The sequence below is a fragment of the Hypomesus transpacificus genome, chromosome 5 (assembly GCF_021917145.1).
Source record: "Hypomesus transpacificus isolate Combined female chromosome 5, fHypTra1, whole genome shotgun sequence".
Classification (NCBI taxonomy): Eukaryota; Metazoa; Chordata; class Actinopteri; order Osmeriformes; family Osmeridae; genus Hypomesus; species Hypomesus transpacificus.
The window spans coordinates 111,823-131,984 of record NC_061064.1 but is presented as its reverse complement, the minus strand read 5'-3'; the positions used below and the strand labels follow the sequence as shown (position 1 = coordinate 131,984).

At 43.5% G+C, this 20,162-nt stretch overlaps 3 protein-coding genes and 10 non-coding genes across 17 annotated transcripts; 4 read left to right on the top strand and 9 right to left on the bottom strand.

The window, feature by feature from the left end:
• Positions 1 to 224: 224 nt before the first annotated feature.
• Positions 225 to 5,922, bottom strand: dkc1 (dyskeratosis congenita 1, dyskerin). The gene is made up of 15 exons (XM_047020808.1): positions 5,839 to 5,922; positions 4,904 to 4,965; positions 4,743 to 4,829; positions 4,326 to 4,417; positions 3,936 to 4,120; positions 3,760 to 3,824; positions 3,457 to 3,583; positions 3,213 to 3,343; positions 2,695 to 2,838; positions 2,356 to 2,476; positions 2,042 to 2,160; positions 1,505 to 1,608; positions 1,340 to 1,388; positions 1,045 to 1,206; positions 225 to 702 (listed from the first exon to the last, which is right to left on the bottom strand). The coding sequence occupies exons 1-15, from the start codon at positions 5,858 to 5,860 to the stop codon at positions 640 to 642; spliced, it is 1,533 nt and encodes a 510-aa protein (XP_046876764.1). The 5' UTR covers positions 5,861 to 5,922; the 3' UTR covers positions 225 to 639.
• LOC124468351 lies at positions 2,932 to 3,089 on the bottom strand. Its single transcript, XR_006956169.1, has one exon. It is a non-coding gene; the product is annotated as a small nucleolar RNA SNORA36 family (small nucleolar RNA).
• LOC124468368 lies at positions 4,209 to 4,287 on the bottom strand. Its single transcript, XR_006956185.1, has one exon. It is a non-coding gene; the product is annotated as a small nucleolar RNA SNORD83 (small nucleolar RNA).
• On the bottom strand, positions 4,492 to 4,704 carry LOC124468356. The gene has a single exon (XR_006956173.1). It is a non-coding gene; the product is annotated as a small nucleolar RNA SNORD17 (small nucleolar RNA).
• A 360-nt stretch (positions 5,923 to 6,282) lies between the features above and the next one.
• On the bottom strand, positions 6,283 to 11,188 carry tmlhe (trimethyllysine hydroxylase, epsilon). 3 transcript variants are annotated; one of them, XM_047020432.1, is made up of 8 exons: positions 11,011 to 11,188; positions 10,416 to 10,584; positions 10,065 to 10,241; positions 9,297 to 9,576; positions 8,682 to 8,801; positions 8,003 to 8,239; positions 7,655 to 7,793; positions 6,283 to 7,422 (listed from the first exon to the last, which is right to left on the bottom strand). In XM_047020432.1, the coding sequence occupies exons 2-8, from the start codon at positions 10,579 to 10,581 to the stop codon at positions 7,291 to 7,293; spliced, it is 1,251 nt and encodes a 416-aa protein (XP_046876388.1). In that variant the 5' UTR covers positions 10,582 to 10,584; positions 11,011 to 11,188; the 3' UTR covers positions 6,283 to 7,290. The 3 variants fall into 3 exon arrangements, with proteins under 3 accessions (XP_046876388.1, XP_046876387.1, XP_046876389.1); XM_047020431.1 differs by having other exon boundaries at positions 10,937 to 11,017; XM_047020433.1 differs by lacking the exon at positions 11,011 to 11,188 and adding an exon at positions 10,746 to 10,899.
• A 2,306-nt stretch (positions 11,189 to 13,494) lies between these two features.
• Positions 13,495 to 16,781, top strand: and3 (actinodin3). Of its 3 annotated transcripts, none has more exons than XM_047020560.1 (5): positions 13,495 to 13,544; positions 15,192 to 15,252; positions 15,388 to 15,432; positions 15,646 to 15,788; positions 15,921 to 16,781. In XM_047020560.1, exons 1-5 carry the CDS (start codon positions 13,533 to 13,535, stop codon positions 16,608 to 16,610), a joined length of 951 nt encoding a protein of 316 aa, XP_046876516.1. In that variant the 5' UTR covers positions 13,495 to 13,532; the 3' UTR covers positions 16,611 to 16,781. The 3 variants fall into 3 exon arrangements, with proteins under 3 accessions (XP_046876516.1, XP_046876517.1, XP_046876518.1); XM_047020561.1 differs by lacking the exon at positions 13,495 to 13,544 and adding an exon at positions 14,177 to 14,229; XM_047020562.1 differs by lacking the exons at positions 13,495 to 13,544; positions 15,192 to 15,252 and having other exon boundaries at positions 15,419 to 15,503.
• LOC124468339 lies at positions 14,374 to 14,489 on the top strand. Its single transcript, XR_006956157.1, has one exon. It is a non-coding gene; the product is annotated as a U5 spliceosomal RNA (small nuclear RNA).
• Positions 16,782 to 17,108: 327 nt separating the features above from the next.
• Positions 17,109 to 17,190, top strand: trnal-uag. The gene has a single exon. It is a non-coding gene; the product is annotated as a tRNA-Leu (tRNA).
• A 410-nt stretch (positions 17,191 to 17,600) lies between these two features.
• Positions 17,601 to 17,682, bottom strand: trnas-gcu. Its single transcript has one exon. It is a non-coding gene; the product is annotated as a tRNA-Ser (tRNA).
• Positions 17,683 to 17,826: 144 nt separating this feature from the next.
• Positions 17,827 to 17,926, bottom strand: LOC124468367. The gene has a single exon (XR_006956184.1). It is a non-coding gene; the product is annotated as a U8 small nucleolar RNA (small nucleolar RNA).
• Positions 17,927 to 18,197: 271 nt separating this feature from the next.
• LOC124468362 lies at positions 18,198 to 18,331 on the bottom strand. Its single transcript, XR_006956179.1, has one exon. It is a non-coding gene; the product is annotated as a U8 small nucleolar RNA (small nucleolar RNA).
• A 324-nt stretch (positions 18,332 to 18,655) lies between these two features.
• On the bottom strand, positions 18,656 to 18,789 carry LOC124468350. The gene has a single exon (XR_006956168.1). It is a non-coding gene; the product is annotated as a U8 small nucleolar RNA (small nucleolar RNA).
• A 998-nt stretch (positions 18,790 to 19,787) lies between these two features.
• trnal-aag lies at positions 19,788 to 19,869 on the top strand. Its single transcript has one exon. It is a non-coding gene; the product is annotated as a tRNA-Leu (tRNA).
• Positions 19,870 to 20,162: the final 293 nt, after the last annotated feature.

Here is a 20,162-nt window from a genome sequence, read left to right as displayed (position 1 = left end):
AAGTACAGGGACATTCCCCCCGAGGCAAGTAGGGTGACGTGCCTTGCCCAAGGACACAACGTCATTTGGCTCGGCCGGGAATCGAACTGCCGACCCTCAGATTACTAGCCCGATTTCCTAACCGCTCAGCCACTTGACACCCCTAGCGGGACCTTATCAATGCATGCGAGCTGAAGTCAACAGCCAAACCACCCCCACCGTGTGACTCATGAAGGACAAGGACACAAGTTTTAGAAAAAGATTTAAGTTCATTTCAAATGACAGTTTATCCTTTTGTCATTTCTGTATTTACATGATAAAAAACAAAACATTGACAGCTTTCTTATGTTTGAGGATTGACCCAGAGGATGCGGATATCCACAAGGCAAGTACTTAAAAATGGGATAAACAAACATTCACACAAGTACAAAACAAGGTGATCCAGGAGAGGACTGGAGGTTAAAGGTCAGTATCATAATCAAGCTGACCTCTCCCAGTAGGTTTAACTGAAAAAACAAAAATTCCAACGTAGGGTGTCCCCCTCTGCCAGGGCCCCGTCCAATGCCTGTCCAACCAGCGTCAGAATATCTGCAGGCACTCTTCCGGACATCTCATTCCAGTGGTCCTTTCATTGTCTGTGATTTGAAGCCCACAGGCGGTTCACTCCGACCCAGCATCCGCCTCTTTCTTCTTTTTCTTCTTCTTCTTGGCACTCTCTCCCACCTGAGGACGAAGAGACAAGTTATTCCAGAAGATGGCTCCGGAGACAGCATACTCCACAAGGGTGGGAATGTTTCAGTTCTCCCCTCACAGAAAACCTGAGATGTAGAAGACGTAAGGAGCAGACAGGACCAGAGGGGTCTAGCCCAGATTCACATCTCCCTTCAATCTGGCAGACTGACTCCCTCTGAAGCCACAGGGCAGGCAGGAAAGGGATAACTGTCTGCTTTCACATAACTCCACCCTTCCCGATAAACCCATCCACACCATAACGCAGTCGAATATGTAGATCTATATTACATGGTGTAACATGAATGATAGTTCCAACGACGTCCAGACACTCACCTCCTCTTCAGCTTCCGCAGGCGCCTCCTCGCTCACTTTCTGCTTCTTGTCTTTTTTCTTTTTCTTCTTCTCCTTCTTGATTTCTTCCGCTGACGGCGTGTTGGGAGCCGAGGGTTGAGAGCCTGGTGCTTCGCCCTCGCTGTCACTGGCCTCTCTCTTCCTCTGGAGACAGAGCGGGACAGTCATGAGGGGGGGGGGGGGGGGGGGGGGAACAGGTGGAGCGATAGCAGAATGGTGTCTGGACTTGATGCCTCAACACCATCTGAAACCCTGATCCGTGTTCATGAAGACTTACCTTGGTGACCACAGGCTCAGCGGCATCTTCAACTTTGATCTTGGACACACTGAGGAGAGAGGAAAGCACTCAAGTTCAAATATAACATTTAAAAAAGACAACTGCAATAAATATTTAAATCAAGTTTGACAGGATATGGGTGTTGTAGTCCGAGGACAAGCTCACTTGTAGTCCACATAGCCCTCCTTCCAGCCCGAGGGAGTGCTGCCATTGGGTTTCCCGTGTTTGTCCAGAAGCCCCTTCTGAATCATCATCTTCTTCTGGCTGGCCTAGGTGGTGCAGAGAGATCAGCATTAAAATCCAGGATGCAATTGCAGCGCCCACAATTGACTAAATAAACTGTACATCATTCACATACTGAAGGTTAATTTTATATATTCTGTAGTCTACATATCTGCACAGTAGGGAACCCTGACAAGTTGCAACTTAAATTTTGATTGATAAGCCCCCCTTTTGTTTAGAGGAAAGTATAACACTTGCATTTACATTTAGTCAGTTAGCAGTCGCTCCAGAACGACTTACAGTAAGTACAGGGACATTCCCCCGAGGCAAGTAGGGTGAAGTGCCTTGCCCAAGGACAGAGCGTCATTTTGCACGGCGGGGGATTGATCCGGCAACCTTCTGATTACTAGCCCGACTCCCTCAACGCTCAGCCATCTGACTCCCAGAGGTACACCCAGTGTAGCAGTGTCTGCGTCCTACCTTGGGCCCCAGGCCCCACTTGCGTGGGTAAGTGTCCCGCTCCATGATCACCCTCTTGATCTTGGCCACGACACCGTGGTCACACGTCGAGATCACCGCCGTCGTCATGAGAGCCACCGCTGAAAGCCATAAAAAAAAACCCACCAAAACATTCAAACCTCCAAAACTCAGTTCTTCTTGGGAAAAAAATATTTTAGGAAGCCGTCAGACAAGGGAGATAGATAAGTCATCTTCGCACAAAGCTAATGCAATCTATATATCATCATCACATGACTTGGCCAGAAACCGCAACCTCTTAAGTCTCCGGTACATACCCAAGCAAATGGCTTCTCCTTTGGTCGTTATGACAACGATATCCTGGTTGATCTCGATGCCGTCCTCGTAGCGCAGAACTCCCGGCAGCATGATCTTGGCGCCGTAGCAGATGGCGTTGACCTGAAGCAGAAAGAAAGCAGATTCAGCCCCCTGCCCTCAGCTGGACCACAGCAGAAGCACCCACACCCTGTCTGCTGTCTACACCAACACAGATATTAACATGCTACTGTAATCTTTCATAAGTAACATGAACAACTCTCTAACCCATCCACTTTACTATCACCATACTGCCTCTGCTAGGGCTCGGGCAGTCGAGCCAGAAACGGAGGGCCTCTCACCGCGCTGTCCTTCATCACCAGCCTCTTGTGGGAGATAAGCAGCTTCTCCAGGGGGTAGATGACCCTGCGCAGGTACGTCTCGTCCTTGTTGTGGTCAAACTGCCACTGAGCGTCCAGCACGTCGTGCATGGTCACCAGGTTATCCTGCGAGGGGACAAAGAAAGTTCAAATGACCGTGCTACACGTGAAATTGAATGCCCTGAGGTAGTTATAATTTATTTAAGTGTCCGTATTACATTGTGTAGAACAGGCATCTTAACGACGGACTGTTGGACTGAGTGGCATCAAGTGGCTGACGTGTCCACCATGTTGAACCACTGCAGGCCAGTTTCTATACCAAAGGCTAATTACCAGAACTGGGGAGAGAGCCCAGAGCTGAACTCAACACTTTGGATTTCAGCCACATAGCTTAAAAAAAAAAAAAAAAGATATTGATCACTGCCTAAAGCCCCCCCCCCCCCCCCCCCCCCCCAGTGGTTGATGTTAGTCAAGGTGGGCGGGGCCAGCAGGAGACTTACCCTCTCTCCCAGCACTCCCGAGCGGACCCTCCTCAGCTCCTGCATCTGGCCCCCCACCCCCAGCAGCAGCCCCAGGTGGACACACAGCGTACGGATGTAGGTCCCCGCCTCACAGCTCACCCAGAAGATACCTGGAACACGTAGCAACCACAAAATCAGAACGCCAAGAATACCCAAGTTGGACAAAGTTAAGAAATCTAACAATTCCAGGATTTGAACATTAAAATTCACTAAAGTTCCTTACCCAGTCTTCTCTCTGGGTCGTATTCCACCAGCTTGCTCTCGTAGACGGTCCGGACTCTCAGCTGCCGTTTGACGGCGGCGATGAGAGGTGGCCTCTGGAACAGCGCTCCTGTGAGGGTCTCCAGCCCCTGTGGAGAAACACAGCCTTAACAAAACTACACACTTCTGATCATTCCATCAGCTGTGCTTTTTAAATACAAAGGTGTGTGCCATGTCCACTAACTGAATCAAACCAATGTTTGATTTGCGCTTACAGGCTTGGCTGTATTTTCTTAGGCCAAGTCAACATTACAAGCGAACTTACCCTAGCAAGTGTATGCTCGCTTTCAATAGCATTGTGCAGCCGAACAATTCCCACATACTCTTTGCCTGAAACAGACAGCATAAGAGTAGTAAGGAGAGGCAACTCTTAGAGATTTTTGATAACCCTTCAGGAAGGGGGAATCGTGACGCGACAAGACTTAAGGACAACCCCCTTACCGGCACTCTGCTGGGACTTGACCAAGCGCGTGGCCCTGTCGATGCAGACGATCAGGCAGCCCGTCACCTTGGGGTCCAGAGTCCCGCTGTGGCCAGTCTTCTCCACGCGGAGGATGCGCCGGATCCAGGCCACCACCTCATGCGATGACGGGTTGGCAGGCTTGTCCAGGTTGATGAATCCAGTCCTGCGAAGCCACATGAACATTAAGGGAGGGGGGGGGGGGGTTAGAGAGCAGACTGGGCACTTAAGCTGACTTATTATAAAGGATGTTGAGCCATCAGACATGGGTGATAGATAGGTAGTCATCTTTGCACAGTGTGCTAGTGCAATCTAATTAAATCATCATGTGGCTATAAAATGTTATTAAACTGAATGTGTACAGTAGATACCTGACATAATCCACGATGTTCCTTTTCAAGGGGTTGGAGCCGTTTGGTAAGGGTGTGTAGTGAGCTGTCCGGATGTTCAGCTTATCAAAGTTCTAGAACACATGAAAAGGCACCGTGAGTTCTAGAAAATGTTTTTTTTACAGTTTCACTCCAGGAGAATGTGAATGTAATCAGATGTTTAAACTCGTCTTTGTTGTGGTCGGGCCATTTGCCCATGCAACAGCGAGTCTGTCCAACATGCAGTTACCCCAGTAGAACACTAGGGTTACCACGCATGGCCAGGTTCCTGAACCCTCTGGGTCAAGAACTGGCCCAGGGGGCTGCAAGGCTAAGGCCCAACAGTACTCAGAGAATGGATAAACAGGTTCATCATGTTCACGTTGCTTAATTCTTTGAGATGAAGGCTTGAAAACTCACTTTGAGCAGCAAGGGCCACTGAGAGGTGTCCAAACTGGCAACTCTGGACTCTGGTTTGATGAGAAAATCCCCACTTTCCTGAATATCCTGTGGAAGGGGAATTTTAGCCAACGAGTTCATAAATACGATGTACAATCAATGCTACTCCGAGATCAGCTTACCCCAACTTCGTCATCGGCAACTTTATTTTCCTTCTTTTTCTTGTGCTTCTTTGCCGAGGCGACTACGCAGTAGGAAAACAGTATCCATTAATACAATATAACGGCTTTCAAAATTTCACATTGCTTCGATCGCCCTCGAGAAGCTTGAATTATATCGAAAAGACAATTAATACATCGACACAGAGGCTGAGGTCTTGAGTCGCAACCTTTGCCAATGTATTGACAAAATTGACAAATATCTTAAAATAAGACAATGCAAAACGTTCACAATAGCACGTTTAATGATCTAGCATTAAGTACCATTAGATACCGAGCTACTTTGAGAAATCTAGCTAGATCCCACGTGGCCACTTCCACGTGGTAGAGTGCTAGCTAGTGCTGCATCGCCCCTAGTTAGCTCGTCAGCCAACTTGTTAATAATCCTTGCCAATACCTCATCGAATCAAGAGAATATGGGTTTTGACAATGTAGCCAAGCCATGAATACACGCTACTTGCATTTCCTGCATATATTAAGCTACATCTGATGTATGACGCAGCTAGCTGCATATCGTATCAACCGGGATAATGGAAAAGGGCCAGACACATGTGGCTGGAACGTTAAGATATGTGCAACGATAACGTGCTCAGAATCGGATAATTTGATCGTAGTGAATACACGTAGTTACAGTAAAAACGGAGAAGACTTAGTAGGTAGTAATAATATAGGTTACAGGCCCGTGATGGGTCATTCATTGCAGTCAGGGTGCGCCTGTACCTTTCAGGCTAACCCCCCATGTTACGCAGATGTTGGCATGCGTTCATTATCCCTAAACGAATTTAATTATCTATCAATTTTACAGTGACGCCATTTCTACGTTATATATCTACCTGGTAAGTGGTTCAGTTATGTTGCAAGCCAGCTAGGAGTGCACAGAAACATTTTTTGGAACTTACTTTCTCCGTCCGCCATCTTCATGCGACTTGAGTTCAGGCTGCAGCGGTCCAGAAGACAGATCCACACGTGGTTCTTCAATGCGCATGACTTGTAAAGGCAACTTCAAAATCTCACGATATGTCATTTTCAAAAAGGCAGCTACAGAATCTCACGATAGGTCATTTTAAATCTCCGCCCATCGTTGGTTTCGTGTCCAGGCTGCATTCCTTTCTATCACCCTACATGTGCTCTTGTGAGAAGGCTTTCTAACTCTTTCTTTCCCAGAGTTAATGTAAAACCAAAATTGACACTTAAGATATGCATTATCTTCCCACTCCCCCAAGGTACACTCCTTATGTTGGTGATTTTAAAACGGATGCTGAATATCAGAATCAGAATGGGTTTTAATCGCCATGAAAGTTTGCACAGATAAGGAATTTGCTTTGGCAGGAAGGTGTATACAAATTTAAATATGAGGTCTAACTATACTAAGGGTACATAAACTAGCAATACTAAGTGGATATGGTAGCAGACCAATTACATTTTATTAGTAGCAAATAAGGAACAGACTCCTTTACCAATAATATATTCTTAATCAAATTAATGTGCAAAATCATAACGGCAATGTGAATTGCTTTACAGTCTTAAGTTCCATAATTCCGAAGTGCACAACCTTCAAATAAAGTGATCATACTTCCATACATCTCAACACTGACTAAGCCCATGCACGTAAAATAGATTTCCTATTTTCACCAGTGAGCAACGGTTTACACTATAAATGCCCTAACCCTATACAGCATACAAAACTATTTGATTTCAACCATTACGTTTCGTGAAAAACATAACTGCTTTCACCCTTTTTTTTATCAGTGATTAAATAATCGAGGGTGTTGATTTCCCTATTTCAGGTGTGAACAACGCATAAGGTGTCCGGGAATCACAAGATTGGTGAGGATTGTTAGGAACATCTGTTCCTGGAACTGTAGTATGAACGATAGCTAGCATATCAGAGCACAGAATATCATATATATATATATACACATGCTCATTTTAACCTCATTGTTCCTGGGATACACATTGAGCACAGGACCAACACCTATCACATGGTGAATTGAATTGCTTTCTATATGCACTGTGTACATACGGATCTTCATACGGTCTTTGGATAAATGCGCAGGCCTGCTAAATGAAGAAAACAAATTAACATGGCCCTCCGGCCCTGTCTTGAGGGTAATTGGACAGGCTTTGGTGCACACTGGCATGACCAGGGCCGGCCCAAGCCTTTATGGGGCCTTGAGCAGAATTGATTTTGGGGGCCGTCCGAATGTGTATAATTACCCATAACATAATATATATAATTTTTGAATTAAGGTGTAATTTTATGTGCTCTTGGGGGCCCTCCGGTGGCCACGGGGGCCCTAAGCAGCCGCTTAGGTCGCTTATGCCTTGGGCCGGCTCTGGAGTGTCCCGTCTCAGGCCTGTAGGCCCAGGGAGCGGGCCGTGTTGAGCACGTCATCCCTGGTCAGGTAGCAGCCGCACAGACGCCTCAGCCCCGTGAAGGATTCACGTCCGTGCAGCACTCGCCAGTTGTCAATGAAGATAACCTGACAACGGGTGACAAATCAACACGATCACGAAGGAAGATTGTAAGGACACCTTCACAGCCATTCAGCCTTTACTGTGAGAGTAGAAGTTACGTCTGAAAACTATACGTGGCTAACCCTTAACAGCATAGCTGAAGGCTAACCTTAACCAATGTAACTGAAGGGTAAGCCTATAGCTTAAAATCATACTTGACATATAGACTCAGATGATGTAGATGCTGCTTGTCCGTACCTTTCCTGGCTTCAGTTTTACCCACAACTCGTTCTCAGGCCTCCTTAGTTCTGTGGTCAGCTCTCTGTGAGCAGCATACCACTGCTGAACCAGCTTGTGAGGGATTGTGTTCAGAACTGCACGGTCATAGTTATTGTATCTGTAAAAAAAAAGAAAAATAAAAATATTACAAATAATGATGTCTACATTTAGCAGAGGTTCATGCAAAGAGATGTACGTGGGGGATTTCGAACCTGAAACCTATTGATCTTCTGTGAAATGCCACATGGCTATAACCATTGTTATAACCATTGTTATAACTATCACTACAAAACTAGCATCTCACAGCACATACAATCTCATCTTCACCTGATCATGTAAACCTCATTGTTCCAGGGATACACGTTGAGCACAGGACCAATGCCTATCATATGGTTGCGGTGGTTGCTCAGGTTTTCAATGTATTCGTGCTTGATAGGCACTCTGGCAAGCAGCTCAAAGTTGTCAGGCGTCTGTTTCAACACTTGGTCAGCAGAATAGAATCCATCCACTAGTAAGGTCCTTCCTCCTGTTCCCTCGTGCTTCAAGCAATGGAAGACCTGAATCCTGCAGGAAAAGTCAATGAGTCTGTTTATTTAAGCCAGCTACTTGCTTTCCCTTACTTTAATAATGATTAACAAATATATACTTGTATGCTTTACTGTGGTTGTATATTTAAAATGTAGACCTTTTACTGCATAGTGGTTAGGCCATATTTAATCTCCAATTTACACATTTGACCTCACACAATGCCTACATAAAACAGCCCTGTGAATGTTTTATTCAGAGATCCAAAGATCCAAGCGATCTTATCTTTTAGAGACCATGAACCATCATAAAAACAGCAGGCTGTTTCACAATACACTACCTAGCATTTAAATTTAGCAATAACCCTATGATACAATAAAACAACCCATTGTACACAGGAAGTCAAACCCCAGTGTGGGCGAGTGAGTGAAGAAGCGAGGCTGACGAGCGATGCCACGACTCCAGTGACACCGGCACCTACCCACAGGGCTCCTGGAAGTAGGAGGTGTCGGTGTGGCGGTCGAGGGCCAGCTTGGTGTAGGCCGTGTCACCCCGGGAGAAGTCTGAGGTGAAGTCCCACATCCTCCCGTACATCGTCTCTCTGGTGGTCCACACAGGGCGAGTTACAGTTAGCGTTTTGACCCATTTAGCCGACGCATTCAACTGAAGAGACAGACAGAGCTGTTCTTCATCGGCTGCGGTGGAGCACAGCTGCCAGGTCATTAGCAGCCAGGCCTCTGCTCTGCCTAGTGACCCATGCTGTTTACACCCTGCACTCTCACCTTCTCAACCCCAAATGCAAAGGAGGATTGATGTGCAGGTCCATTTGTTTTACTCACGCCACCTGCCAATCCCGGTTCATAAAAAACCTAATGCAAAAGGTATCTCACTGTAGATTCTTGTCGAAAGTTGCAATAGCTTTATTATGTTCTGATCTAATGTGTATTACTGTGAACAGTGCGTGCACTGCACTGTTGAACATGTCAACGAAATCAAGAATGTCATTGGCAACATTATAAAACTGTGATAATAATGATGATAATGTGCATATGGCAATTAACGTGAACGTGATACCTCCGGGTGGGTCAGATCTTACCTGATGAGACTGACCCTGTGTGCGAGGTTCTCAGTGGCTTCCACGCTGGCAGGTACACCCTCCACAAACGCAATGCCGTACAACAGGAAGTTCCTCAGGAAGCTCTTCAACTCGTCGTCACAGCTCATGAACTTGTCCCAGTCGGCCGAGGGCACCTTGGCGTTGGCGTACCCGCCAGAGTTCCACAGGACGCGAGGCTGCATGGCGCTGTGCTTCTGACCTTCGTAGCTGTTCTGGGCCAGCCAACTCAGGCTGTACTTCGTCACGTGGCCGTCTGACCCTGACGAAGAGTAGAGGGGTCCTCGTGAAACAACCCGATTTCATTGACTTTATTTACATTTAGTAATTTAGCAGACGCTTTTATCCAAAGCGACTTCCAAGAGAGAGCTTTACAAAAAGTGCATTGTTTAATTATCATTAACAACGAGATAGCCCCAGAAACATTGCGAGAAGCCAAAACATGAGGCATACATTGCGAAAAGCAAATAAGTGCCAATGGGTGGAACCAGAAGAGCATGTAGTTAAACACATTTCAATTAAACAACGTGATCCTCGAGAGTGATAGTGTACCTGGAGGAAAGCAAGCAACAATAATATAATCCACATCGAATAGGCTACAAGCAGTTAAACCAGTTACAACTAACGAACAAAATATGTGTGTGTGTGTGTGTGTGTGTGTGTGTATGGGGGGGGGGGGGATGCTGTTGATACATTTCGCATAGGGCGCCAGATGGGCTCGGACCCCGGCACTGTATTGACATGACTCACATGTGAGATACACGTTCTCATCCTCTACTCTGGTCTTGGATGGCCGGATGTTCAGATCCACGCTAGCTGTGTCCAGATTCCTCTGGTTGGTTTTGGTGTTGTAGCAAGAGGCTGAGCGACAATGGTCTCTCAACCACACGTAATCAAAGTGCATCAGGAGGCCGCCATAGTTAAGCTCTGGATATTCAAAAATGATATTAATTTAATGTAAAACCATGTCAACATTGCCAACTAATATGTGCAGTCAGGGCAATCTTTACATTACGAAGGCACGAACATTTTAAACAGTTACAAATTCAAGACTAGAGCCATAAGTATTTGTACCGGACGAGCGTAATCACTACCACTCACCAAGACAGTCATCACGAAGCTGCCAATGACAACTTGTTGACTGAGGAGTCGTATGCTGAAATTGTCTGCCTCGGATCCTTTCCAGTCCGAAGTTGAAAGGCCGTTTAACTTTAGACAGAGTCTGAACATTCTCAAGTAACCGACACAACATTCGGGCAGGAGACATTGTCTGAAAACAGAAAACAAATCATTACGCAATTAAGGAGCTTAAATTAATCGTAAGATACTAGTCAACTAACGTTGTTTCAAGTCAAATGAAGTAATTCTAGATTGCAAATTGACAAAACTATCAGTTAATGCAGAACGTCCAACAAAGTTCGGTCGTATTGCCTTGATTGCAAGAAAGTCGACTCCAGCGATATCCAAATTTTAGCCTGCAGAATTGAGAAATTGCGTCCAATCATAGCATAGACTACACAGAACTGCAGACGCATTCTAGCACGAGATTGCAATATGCAACAGATTAATTATTAAACGAGTAGAATTTTCATATTCGCTATCAAGCCTTTTAGTAAGCATACCATTTCGTCTTAAACTTGTTATACAATCGGTTTGGGCCACGTTCCATTCTACAGTTATCGCCTCTTGACGTTACCTAGTTTAGTCTTTTTTCTGCAAACTATATTTTTTAGATGAGTTCATCGAAGTGTCTTGCGGTGGTTACAGCACCGATCATTAACTTGATTGTAGCTCCATGGCGTAGTTTCATCCGATTTTCATGGCTAAAACATCCATTTCTAAAATGGAGAACTAGCCTATATCTGTACTTAGCAGGGGGCAACTGCACGCGGTTCTAGGACAAAAGCTTTGGGAAAAGACTATCCAAGAAACAACGTCAATAGAGTAAATGAAATAAATTCTATGCAGATTTCTGAAATGTGATTTAAGACGATCTGTATAGTACGTCAATTATTCAGGCATTACTTAACGGACTAACTAGCCACAGGACTGATTGTGATTATTTGCTATGGAGATAAATTGATAGTTTCGTAGGGTACATGTGCCATTGTTTTCAAAATAGCCGAGTGTCTCATTGGAGAATGATGACAATATATATATATTGTCCATAATAAAACAGCAAGGGCATTGTGAATTGTTGCAAGACATCAAGTGCCCCATTTGAATAAAGCTGTGAAGTGTGATAGTCCATTCAGACAGATAGTTTGAAAAGTTGTTATCACTTTTCCAGCCATGGAAGAGCAGGGACCAAGCATTGGGAGTGACCTAAACTAGAAGCTCGCAACAACATAGTTTTATTTTGCACCTGGGTGTTTCGCTACATGATTCAACTTGAGATAATTTAAGTTAAGGCTTAACCAACGTCACAAAGGCATGCTTTTGAAGTTCTCTAGAGTTATGATCTAATTCTCTTATTTAATCAATACTGTACCTATAGCCTATAACTAACTACCTATATAAGTGCTTAGTGTACCAGTAACAGGCAGTTACTGCGCACTCACCTTTCACCTTTGACCTTCCCGGTCTCCTCACGCTTAATGTATAGGATAAACTAGATCCTGAAGAAAATTTTTTATTTTTGCAGTAAACATATTCAATATGTGTGCTAGTTTGCTTAAGAGCAGTGTCAGTCCCTAACACGTGTTATTTTGTCTTTGAAGTTGCTGATATGGACCGGTTAGGACAGGACGGCCCATGAAAGCTGTTTATATCCTTGGCTGTATCATTACAGCGTATTCTGTATGATTATTTTGAGGCCAGCCTGGGTTTCTGCCATGGAAGACCTCCTGTTAGTGCATATCTCAGATTCCTCCTCCGTCTTCCTCACACCTGTTTCAGCGCCTCTCCTGGGCTCCTCTCCGCCTCCTCCAAATTGTAACCCTGACAACGTCCAGACCCTTTGCCACGACTACATCCTTCGCCTCACCGCGTGCCTCCGTTCCCTTCGAACCGAATACACTGGAAAACAATAAACCAACTAAACATTCACTTAGATTCACTCTTTATTTAAAGCAAATGCAAAATGGCAACAAGATTTCAACCCCATGACCTCTTGCCCCCCATTGAACTGCTCTAACCACTGAGCTATGCCTTAGTTCGATTCTGACATCCAAGAAGTGGTCGTTCAACAACTCCCTCTCACCCTGCGCTCTTCCTGTTTAATAAAGAGAAGTGAGCCAAGTCGTTATTCGATGTTGATAGCTGTGTCCTGCGGAGTCCACCGTACCCTGCAGAGAACATGATGACAAGGTACAGTGTTCCTTCACGTGAAGATCAGAGAGGTACAATGTTGTTGGGATATTCCTTCCCCCTAGAGGGGATCGTAAAATATTGCCAGGCAAGCTCTGACAGCAATTTGGGTAAAGCTTGATGTGTGGCAGGCCCCTGGTTCTTTGCTTCTACATGACAAGTAAGAGGTGTCAGTTCAGCTGTTTGTGTTCACAGGCAAATGCCATACAAGCAGAGGAGAAAAGGGAGATACTTTATGAAGATTCTGTAGTTTTTCTGTTTTTCGCAAACATGTTTTAGTCTGATAATAGCACCACTCGGTCAATCTTTGATAAATTACCCCCAAGATATACTTTTACATTTTTGTTTCAACATCTTTAAAGCAGGAATATGTACTTATACTAATATACTTCTTTCTGTGCTATTATATGTGTTTAATTAACTCAAAACAGAAGTCAACACCTCCATACCCCCCACAAAAAAAAAGAAAAAAGAAAAAAAAAGAAAGGAGAAAAAGAAAAAACGGCCAACTTAAAAGAAGACCTCCAGCTGTTTTGTGAGAAGGGGTTAATTTTGCCTTCCAAGCAGGTTTCCTCAAAAGTGGGTTATTATGATTTAAAAAAAAACAGAGACTCCAGTTCATCTCTTTAAAGCATATTATTCAATGAACGAAAAGGAATGCTGAATCAGTTTTAGATCCTAAACTCTATTCAACAGACTTCTTTTAGGAACTTTTTTGTGTTCACACTAATGTACAAATTAACAATCCACGTTTCAAGTATTCACTGACAGTAGATGTGTATAGGGTGGAGCTACTTTTGGATAGCCAATGAAAAATGCACAAATTATGAGCGGCGTTAAGATCAGTATTTATGAACTGTTATATTCTGCTATATTTTCTCAGATCGCCAGCAGACTGTACAAGGAGGGATGCAAGACCAGGTGAGAAATTATTACACCAATGTTTTGTTTGATAATTACGACTTCTCCACACTCATAAATGTATAAACCAATTAATACAAATGCAAGCTATAGCTTTTATTTTATTATAGACATGATTCAATGTATGTCAAATGTTTTCCTTTCTCATTTGTCCTCCGCCTGATTAATGTATAGTGTGATTTATCACGATTATCTGATGACATTTGATGGTGTTGGTCTACAACGGACTGTATTTTATGGAGTGACAAATTAAATTAAATTATTGGCATTGAAAGTAGTTAAAGCTTTAGTTTTTTTTTAAATACATGTAATGAAATCCACAATACGATCAAAGTGCATGTTATTAACGGCGTGGAACTGTGGTGCGGAACTCACGATAAATTAACCGGCCCGGTACATCAGTCTGTGTGTGGCAGGCGAGGTCACGCTTGTCCTGACAAAACAAGTAGGCTGCGGAAGCTTTCAAGATGAATGTTGCTTGAAACATACACACCCGAGCAGCGCTTTAGTGCTCATGCTTGTTCACAAAAACATGTGTATTATGTGTCATTGCATTGCAAGCACGCAATTAAGTTAAACGAATATCGTCACTAAACTAAAAGTGGGAATGTGACATCCCATCATGCCTTTCGCGTACTCAAAGTCGGACACCAGACTTCGTGTAAACTCAGGGGGTACCAATATTGTGAGCATTCCAAAATAATGTTTGTACCGGTTTCTTATACTAGTTTGTAGGCGTTCGCATTAGTAAAAATAAACTTTTAATAACCGCAAACGTAATTGCTATGGCTCAAAAAGGGACCGTTCCGGCTGCCCAATAATCTGCAGTACACTCGGGTTTCTCTTCAGATCGTATAAATCTTTCGCCTTTTACTAAAGATTTCCGTGGAGAGGAACATTATGAGTATCAACTAATTTTTTGATGCCCTGCCTTAAGGCGGGGCTTCCTATAATGTGAAAAGAAAGTGTAGGTGGACGGAAAGTAAAAAATTGAATTCCTTGAAACTTTGGATATGAGTTCATGAGTGTAGTATTTACTTCATATCAACAATGATCGCGGATGTGTATGAAACAAATTATGTTGATTTGTTTCACCTCCTTGCTACAAGATATGTTATAAACATTCAGTAGACATGTATTGCTTTGTATTTTTGCCCTATCAAAGATCAACTTTGTAGTCCAGTGGTGAATGTGGTGTTTCGCTACTGCACTCCAGTGGTCGTAGATTGTAACTACAGCATATCTAATTTTTGACATTGGGAAAAAAGTACCTCCCACTTCACGTAATTGCCTCTATCTAACGATGTGTTGCAGTGGGCTAGTCTATTGGGTAGTTTATACTTTGAAGAGGATTCATACAATGGCCCTGCTGTGTTCTAACACTAGCAACAACGTCTGCTACAGAGGAATTTAAAAAGCATCAACTAAATGAATGCATTACATGAACGCCATAATCATGCGTACTTAATTCTGGAGAAGCCCACTTCTATCAATGCTAATACGAAAACAACGTTCATAAAATCTGTCTGTAATTTCTTAAATGCCTAAGTGAGATATTGGGGGTTAGGTGCGTTCAAAGTAAAAGAGAATTCAAGTTAATTACCTCGCTGGTTTTGTTCATGACTGTATACTGTTTCTACTGTACAGGTGGCAAGGATGAGTTCACTAACCTTGCTGAGAGCCCTGTCCTGCATAATACTGCTGTCAGGTTGGATTTTCTAAAGACGTCCATGTTGGATTTAATGTTTAGGGGAAGGGATGTGCAACGTCTAGATGGACTGGAAGTTTTAAACAGAGGCTTGATTCTCACCAAGGACTCTCTGCTCTCCCTCTTACTACCCAGGTTTGCTCGAGGCCAAATCCTTGATGGAGGTGAAAAACGTGGAAGGTACAGAGATGAGATGGATGTATTTTCACAATCCGAGCAAAATCACTAATGCACTAACATGCTGTTCAGGCGTAAGTTCTTGTGAAGCATACATCTGCTGAATGAATACAAATGTCAGGAAGTAAAATAACTAATTGGACAAAAATTGTGTTTTTCATGCTTCTCTCCTCACCGTTGTGGTGTGTCTGGCCTGATCGGTGTTGAACACACCAGCCGTGAGCATCGACTCCGCGCAAGCGCATGGCTTCCTGTCTCAGGCTCGGCCCAGGAGGAACGTCGACCCCAAGTGGCACCGCGGCACGCCAGACTTCCAGTCCTACTACCGATTCTACACCAGCATCGGCCACATCGAAGGGGTGAGTGGTTGGATGGTCTGTCTGGTCTATATATAACTATATATAGCTTTATTGTAACATAAATATTCTTCATCTCTCTCTCTCTCTCTTTCTCTCTCTGTCTCTCTCTCTGTCTCTCTCTCTCTCCACCAGCTCTATGAGATAGACAAGATTCGGATGCTGTATCAGCAGATGCGTCACCTTGAGCAGACCTACGGCGCCGACGCCTCCAGCTACCAGAACGCCCTGGGGGTCCAGACGACCACTCTGCCCCCGACCACCACCACCACCACCCAGCCCCCGCCTCCCCCCACCACCCAGCACCCCCCTCCAGTTTTCTCCGACGCAGACATCATCCACCTGTGCAACCCCAAAGACCCACTCTGTAAGCCTAAGATCGTGTACTTGCCAACAGGGGCGGTCCCAGTTCTCTGCGACCCAAGATACCACCCTGCCTGCCAGCCCAAATCGGACGAGGAGGTCCTGGAGGCCCCAGAAGAACCTGCCATCGAAGCATCTCCTCCACCGCCACCTCCCCCTCAGAAGTCCGCCCCTGCCCCCCAAATCAGCTTCAAAGGGATGGAGTATGACTGTGACCCGTACTGGGACCCTGACTGCCTGATAGACCACCCGCCCCGCCCTGTCGAGACCACCTCCCTCCCACCGCCACCCCCGACTCAACCTCCAGCCCCTGTTGAGGAGAAGGTGAAGGAGGAAGAGCCAGCTCCAGCTGTGCTAGAGGAAAAGACTGAAGCCCCCAGCCTTCAGTTTGACCCTTACGATTACCGCCGTGACCTCTTCAACCCTTACCTGTATACTAATCCAGCTCCTGAGCCGCAATAAACTTGTTGTTTCCCCCCAGCTGTGTAGTAATGCCACATAACTTGGACTGGTCACTTTGGAAGACTGCATCATTTCAGGATGGACTGTGTACGAAACCTTGATAATAATGATAATAATAATAAATCGGTGGACAATCACACCTCAAGATTAAAAACCATTTTGGTTCAATCAGAATATAAAACTTACGATAACAAAACAACACTGGGATATATTTCAGTGTGTGTGTGTGTGCCTTATCGGGCAGTGTTATATCTCAAACTTAGTGAAACTCTAGTGTCACATTGCAGTGGTGTCAATTAAATATAATATATACATATAATTCGATATAAAATAAATATGACAAAAGAACAGCAGGGAAATTGATTTTAACAATGTTATTATGAAAAGTGACCTTTCAAAAAGATACCTGCCTTTTTGAGGACTATGAACAGTTACTAACAGGCCTTCAGCACATACTGAAAATGAGTGTACCTGTTATTTAAAGACCAGTCATGTATCGGTAGCGTGGCCGAGCGGTCTAAGGCGCTGGATTTAGGCTCCAGTCTCTCTGGAGGCGTGGGTTCGAATCCCACCGCTGCCATAAGGTTTTAACCTAACTGGATTATTGCCAAATATTACTGTAAAATCGTGTACTAACCAACTCACTATGTAATAACATATTAGATATTCTTATACCTTTAAACTTTTGAGTTGCCAATTTTAACTTCAATTATAATGAATCATCTGAAAAGGCACCGCTGAGATTCGAACCGAGGATGTGCTGTTTCCTAGACAGGCGCTATAACCAACTAAGCCACGGCGCCATGGCCGACTTTCGAAATTGTGCGAATTTTGTATAACAATTGTATAAATGAGTGTAATTGAAGGGGAACTTCAACTAAAACGTAAACACTCAATCTTATCTCAATATTAATGTAGCGATACATTCTGTGAAGATGTAAGGATGTTCATTACGCCTTGTACAATAATTCCAATAATGACATAATTTTTCGACGAGGATGGGATTCGAACCCACGCGTGCAGAGCACAATGGATTAGCAGTCCATCGCCTTAACCACTCGGCCACCTCGTCTGCTCGCCTGAACCACTGCATCGCCTTTACAACTCGGCCACCTCATCTGCTCTCTCAGTCAAATTTCCCATTGATTGTTAAACATCTGCACATTTTGTATAACACATAAACAAGGAATTTTTTATACATTTTACAAATGTAATATTCAGATACGGATGATCAGAGTGTTGCAGTTCTCTGAGCAGCGGCTGAGTTTAACAGGTAGTACCTGAAAGTAACAGGTTAGGATATTCCTTACTGACAATAGCTACAAATATTGTGGGGAAGGAACCAAATGTTAAGACATGACTGGTCGACTCATGGTTTATATAAAATAAAAATAAACGTTTTTTGCCAAAGTTACTTCTCTTTGTAATATTTTAGAACCTTCGAAATGATTAAATCGTAAAAGGTCTCATAACGAGGTCTCAAAAGCACGCACGTACGAATACGGCATAAAAAAAACTATATAAACTTTCCCATGACTAAAATTCCTTTAACTCATAGGGCAATATTACATTCTCTTCAACATCTTTGTCAGATTGGGATACACAGAGTGTTGCTTTTCTCTGGGCACTGGGTGAGACTAATCATATCTCATCCTCAACCATTCATCATGTTCTTATACTTCACAAATGAAGTAACAGGTAAGGATATACCTCACTGATAATATCAACAACTGTTGTGGAGAAGGAACCTGATGTTAAGACATGACGGGTCGAGTCATGGTTTATAAAAAATAAACAGTTTCCTGCCAAAGGTACGTTGTAATATTTTAGAACCTTCGAAATTATTAAATCATAAAAGTATTAATATTTGCACCACATATAAAATCTTAGCTGAGAGAGGGATTTTCATAGTCATCATTAACATAACGAGGTCTCAAATGCACTCACGTGCGAATAAGGCATTTATTGTTAAAATTACATTCACTTTCACAGTACTGAAATACCATTAGCTCATAGGGCAATATTACATTCTCCTCAACATCTTAGTCAGATTGGGATACCCAGAGTGTTGCTTTTCTCTGGGCACCGGGTGAGACTAATCATATCTCATCCTCAACCATTCATCATGTTCTGATACTTCACGAATGAAGTAACAGGCAAGGATATACCTCACTGACAATACCGAATAAAGAATTCGAGAATGGATTTATACAAATACATGACGAATCTGGTCATGGTTTGGTAAATACACATTTTCACAATTTCTTGTACACGTGTCTAATCATCATAAGATTTTATAATCTTGACGTTATTTTGTTGTTAAATAAGTTGCATGAACAATTTTTCGCTGGTAAAACAGAGTAGTCCTTTGCGTTGCATTTGCATATCGTCGGCATTTCAAGCCTTCCTATTGGTGGACACTTCGTCGTAACTTTCTTGTCTTTTAAATCACAGAACATGTACCATTGCGTCAAACAGTAACACGAAGAGGTATACCTTTTACATATGTTACCATTACAGCGTCAATAGTTATACAATTTCAACATAAACACACAGAGCGGCAGTTAATACCGCGCCACCCCCCCTTACAGACCCCTCCCTCAACCACGACATGTGTGATTATACTTCCTGATTCAATATTCTGTATTATTTGTGGCAAAATGCAATTTAAGATTTGCGATTTAAAATAAAATTGTATTAATAAAGTTAATTGCATACATGCTATTGATCATTCCAGGAGAAAACGTTATAATTCAAGGTTAGATTGTACGTGTCGCTACTTACTTACTTTTACTCGCAGGGCAAATAGACTTCACAGTTTTAAACCATAGAATGAAATACGTCATGATGGATGAATGGAGTAATTTTGATATTAATTAAATAAAATGACAAAATCATGATGAATGTGCCTTGATTGGGTACTGTCTTTGATGGCTAAAGTGAAAGACTTGATTCTCATTCTGCGATCTAAATGTACTTTGGCTTTTGGGCTACTCACAAAACCTGTTGAATAGCCTATCTTAAACTAGACTAGACTACATTCCCCCTAGTTGCCAACATATTTATGACAATTAATTTTGAGAATGTTACGTTTGTTAATCAACAAAACATACGTTTCACAGGTAATATGTTAATATTTGTGATTAGGGTGATATTAGTTCCACAGCTAAAACATGTGATAGCGTGGCCGAGCGGTCTAAGGCGCTGGATTAAGGCTCCAGTCTCTCCGGGGGCGTGGGTTCGAATCCCACCGCTGTCAAATATATTGTTCAAGAACTGGACATTTTCAGGCACGTAATGCAAATAACCTTCTCTGCCATACTACACTCAGTATGCATCTTTAACAACTGATTATTATCAGTATATATGGTATGGTTTTTCCCCTGAAAACTCACCCACGGACAGCCACCCACTTAATTAAACATGTAGGCCCATACATGACCATAACACCCTCAACAACTGTTTACTGTGCATCACCCCACCCCCTCTCAGACATCGCCATTTTGCTGGCATCACCGCAGCCTCTAATACTCCACCTTCCAAGATGAATGC

Excerpts from the sequence above, each read along its gene's own strand:
- dkc1 (XM_047020808.1), bottom strand. The coding sequence starts at position 5,860 with ATGAAGATGGCGGACGGAGAAA. Across the intron at positions 4,418-4,742 it reads AGTGGCCCTTGCTGCTCAAA|AACTTTGATAAGCTGAACAT; the intron begins GTGAGTTTTCAA and ends CATGTGTTCTAG. Across the intron at positions 4,121-4,325 it reads AACATCGTGGATTATGTCAG|GACTGGATTCATCAACCTGG; the intron begins GTATCTACTGTA and ends GTGGCTTCGCAG.
- tmlhe (XM_047020431.1), bottom strand. Across the intron at positions 9,577-10,064 it reads TGAGAACGTGTATCTCACAT|GGTCAGACGGCCACGTGACG; the intron begins GTGAGTCATGTC and ends ACTCTTCGTCAG. Across the intron at positions 7,794-8,002 it reads AATGAGGTTTACATGATCAG|ATACAATAACTATGACCGTG; the intron begins GTGAAGATGAGA and ends TTTTTTTTACAG.
- and3 (XM_047020560.1), top strand. Across the intron at positions 15,253-15,387 it reads CTGCATAATACTGCTGTCAG|GTTTGCTCGAGGCCAAATCC; the intron begins GTTGGATTTTCT and ends CTTACTACCCAG. Across the intron at positions 15,433-15,645 it reads GGAGGTGAAAAACGTGGAAG|CCGTGAGCATCGACTCCGCG; the intron begins GTACAGAGATGA and ends TGAACACACCAG.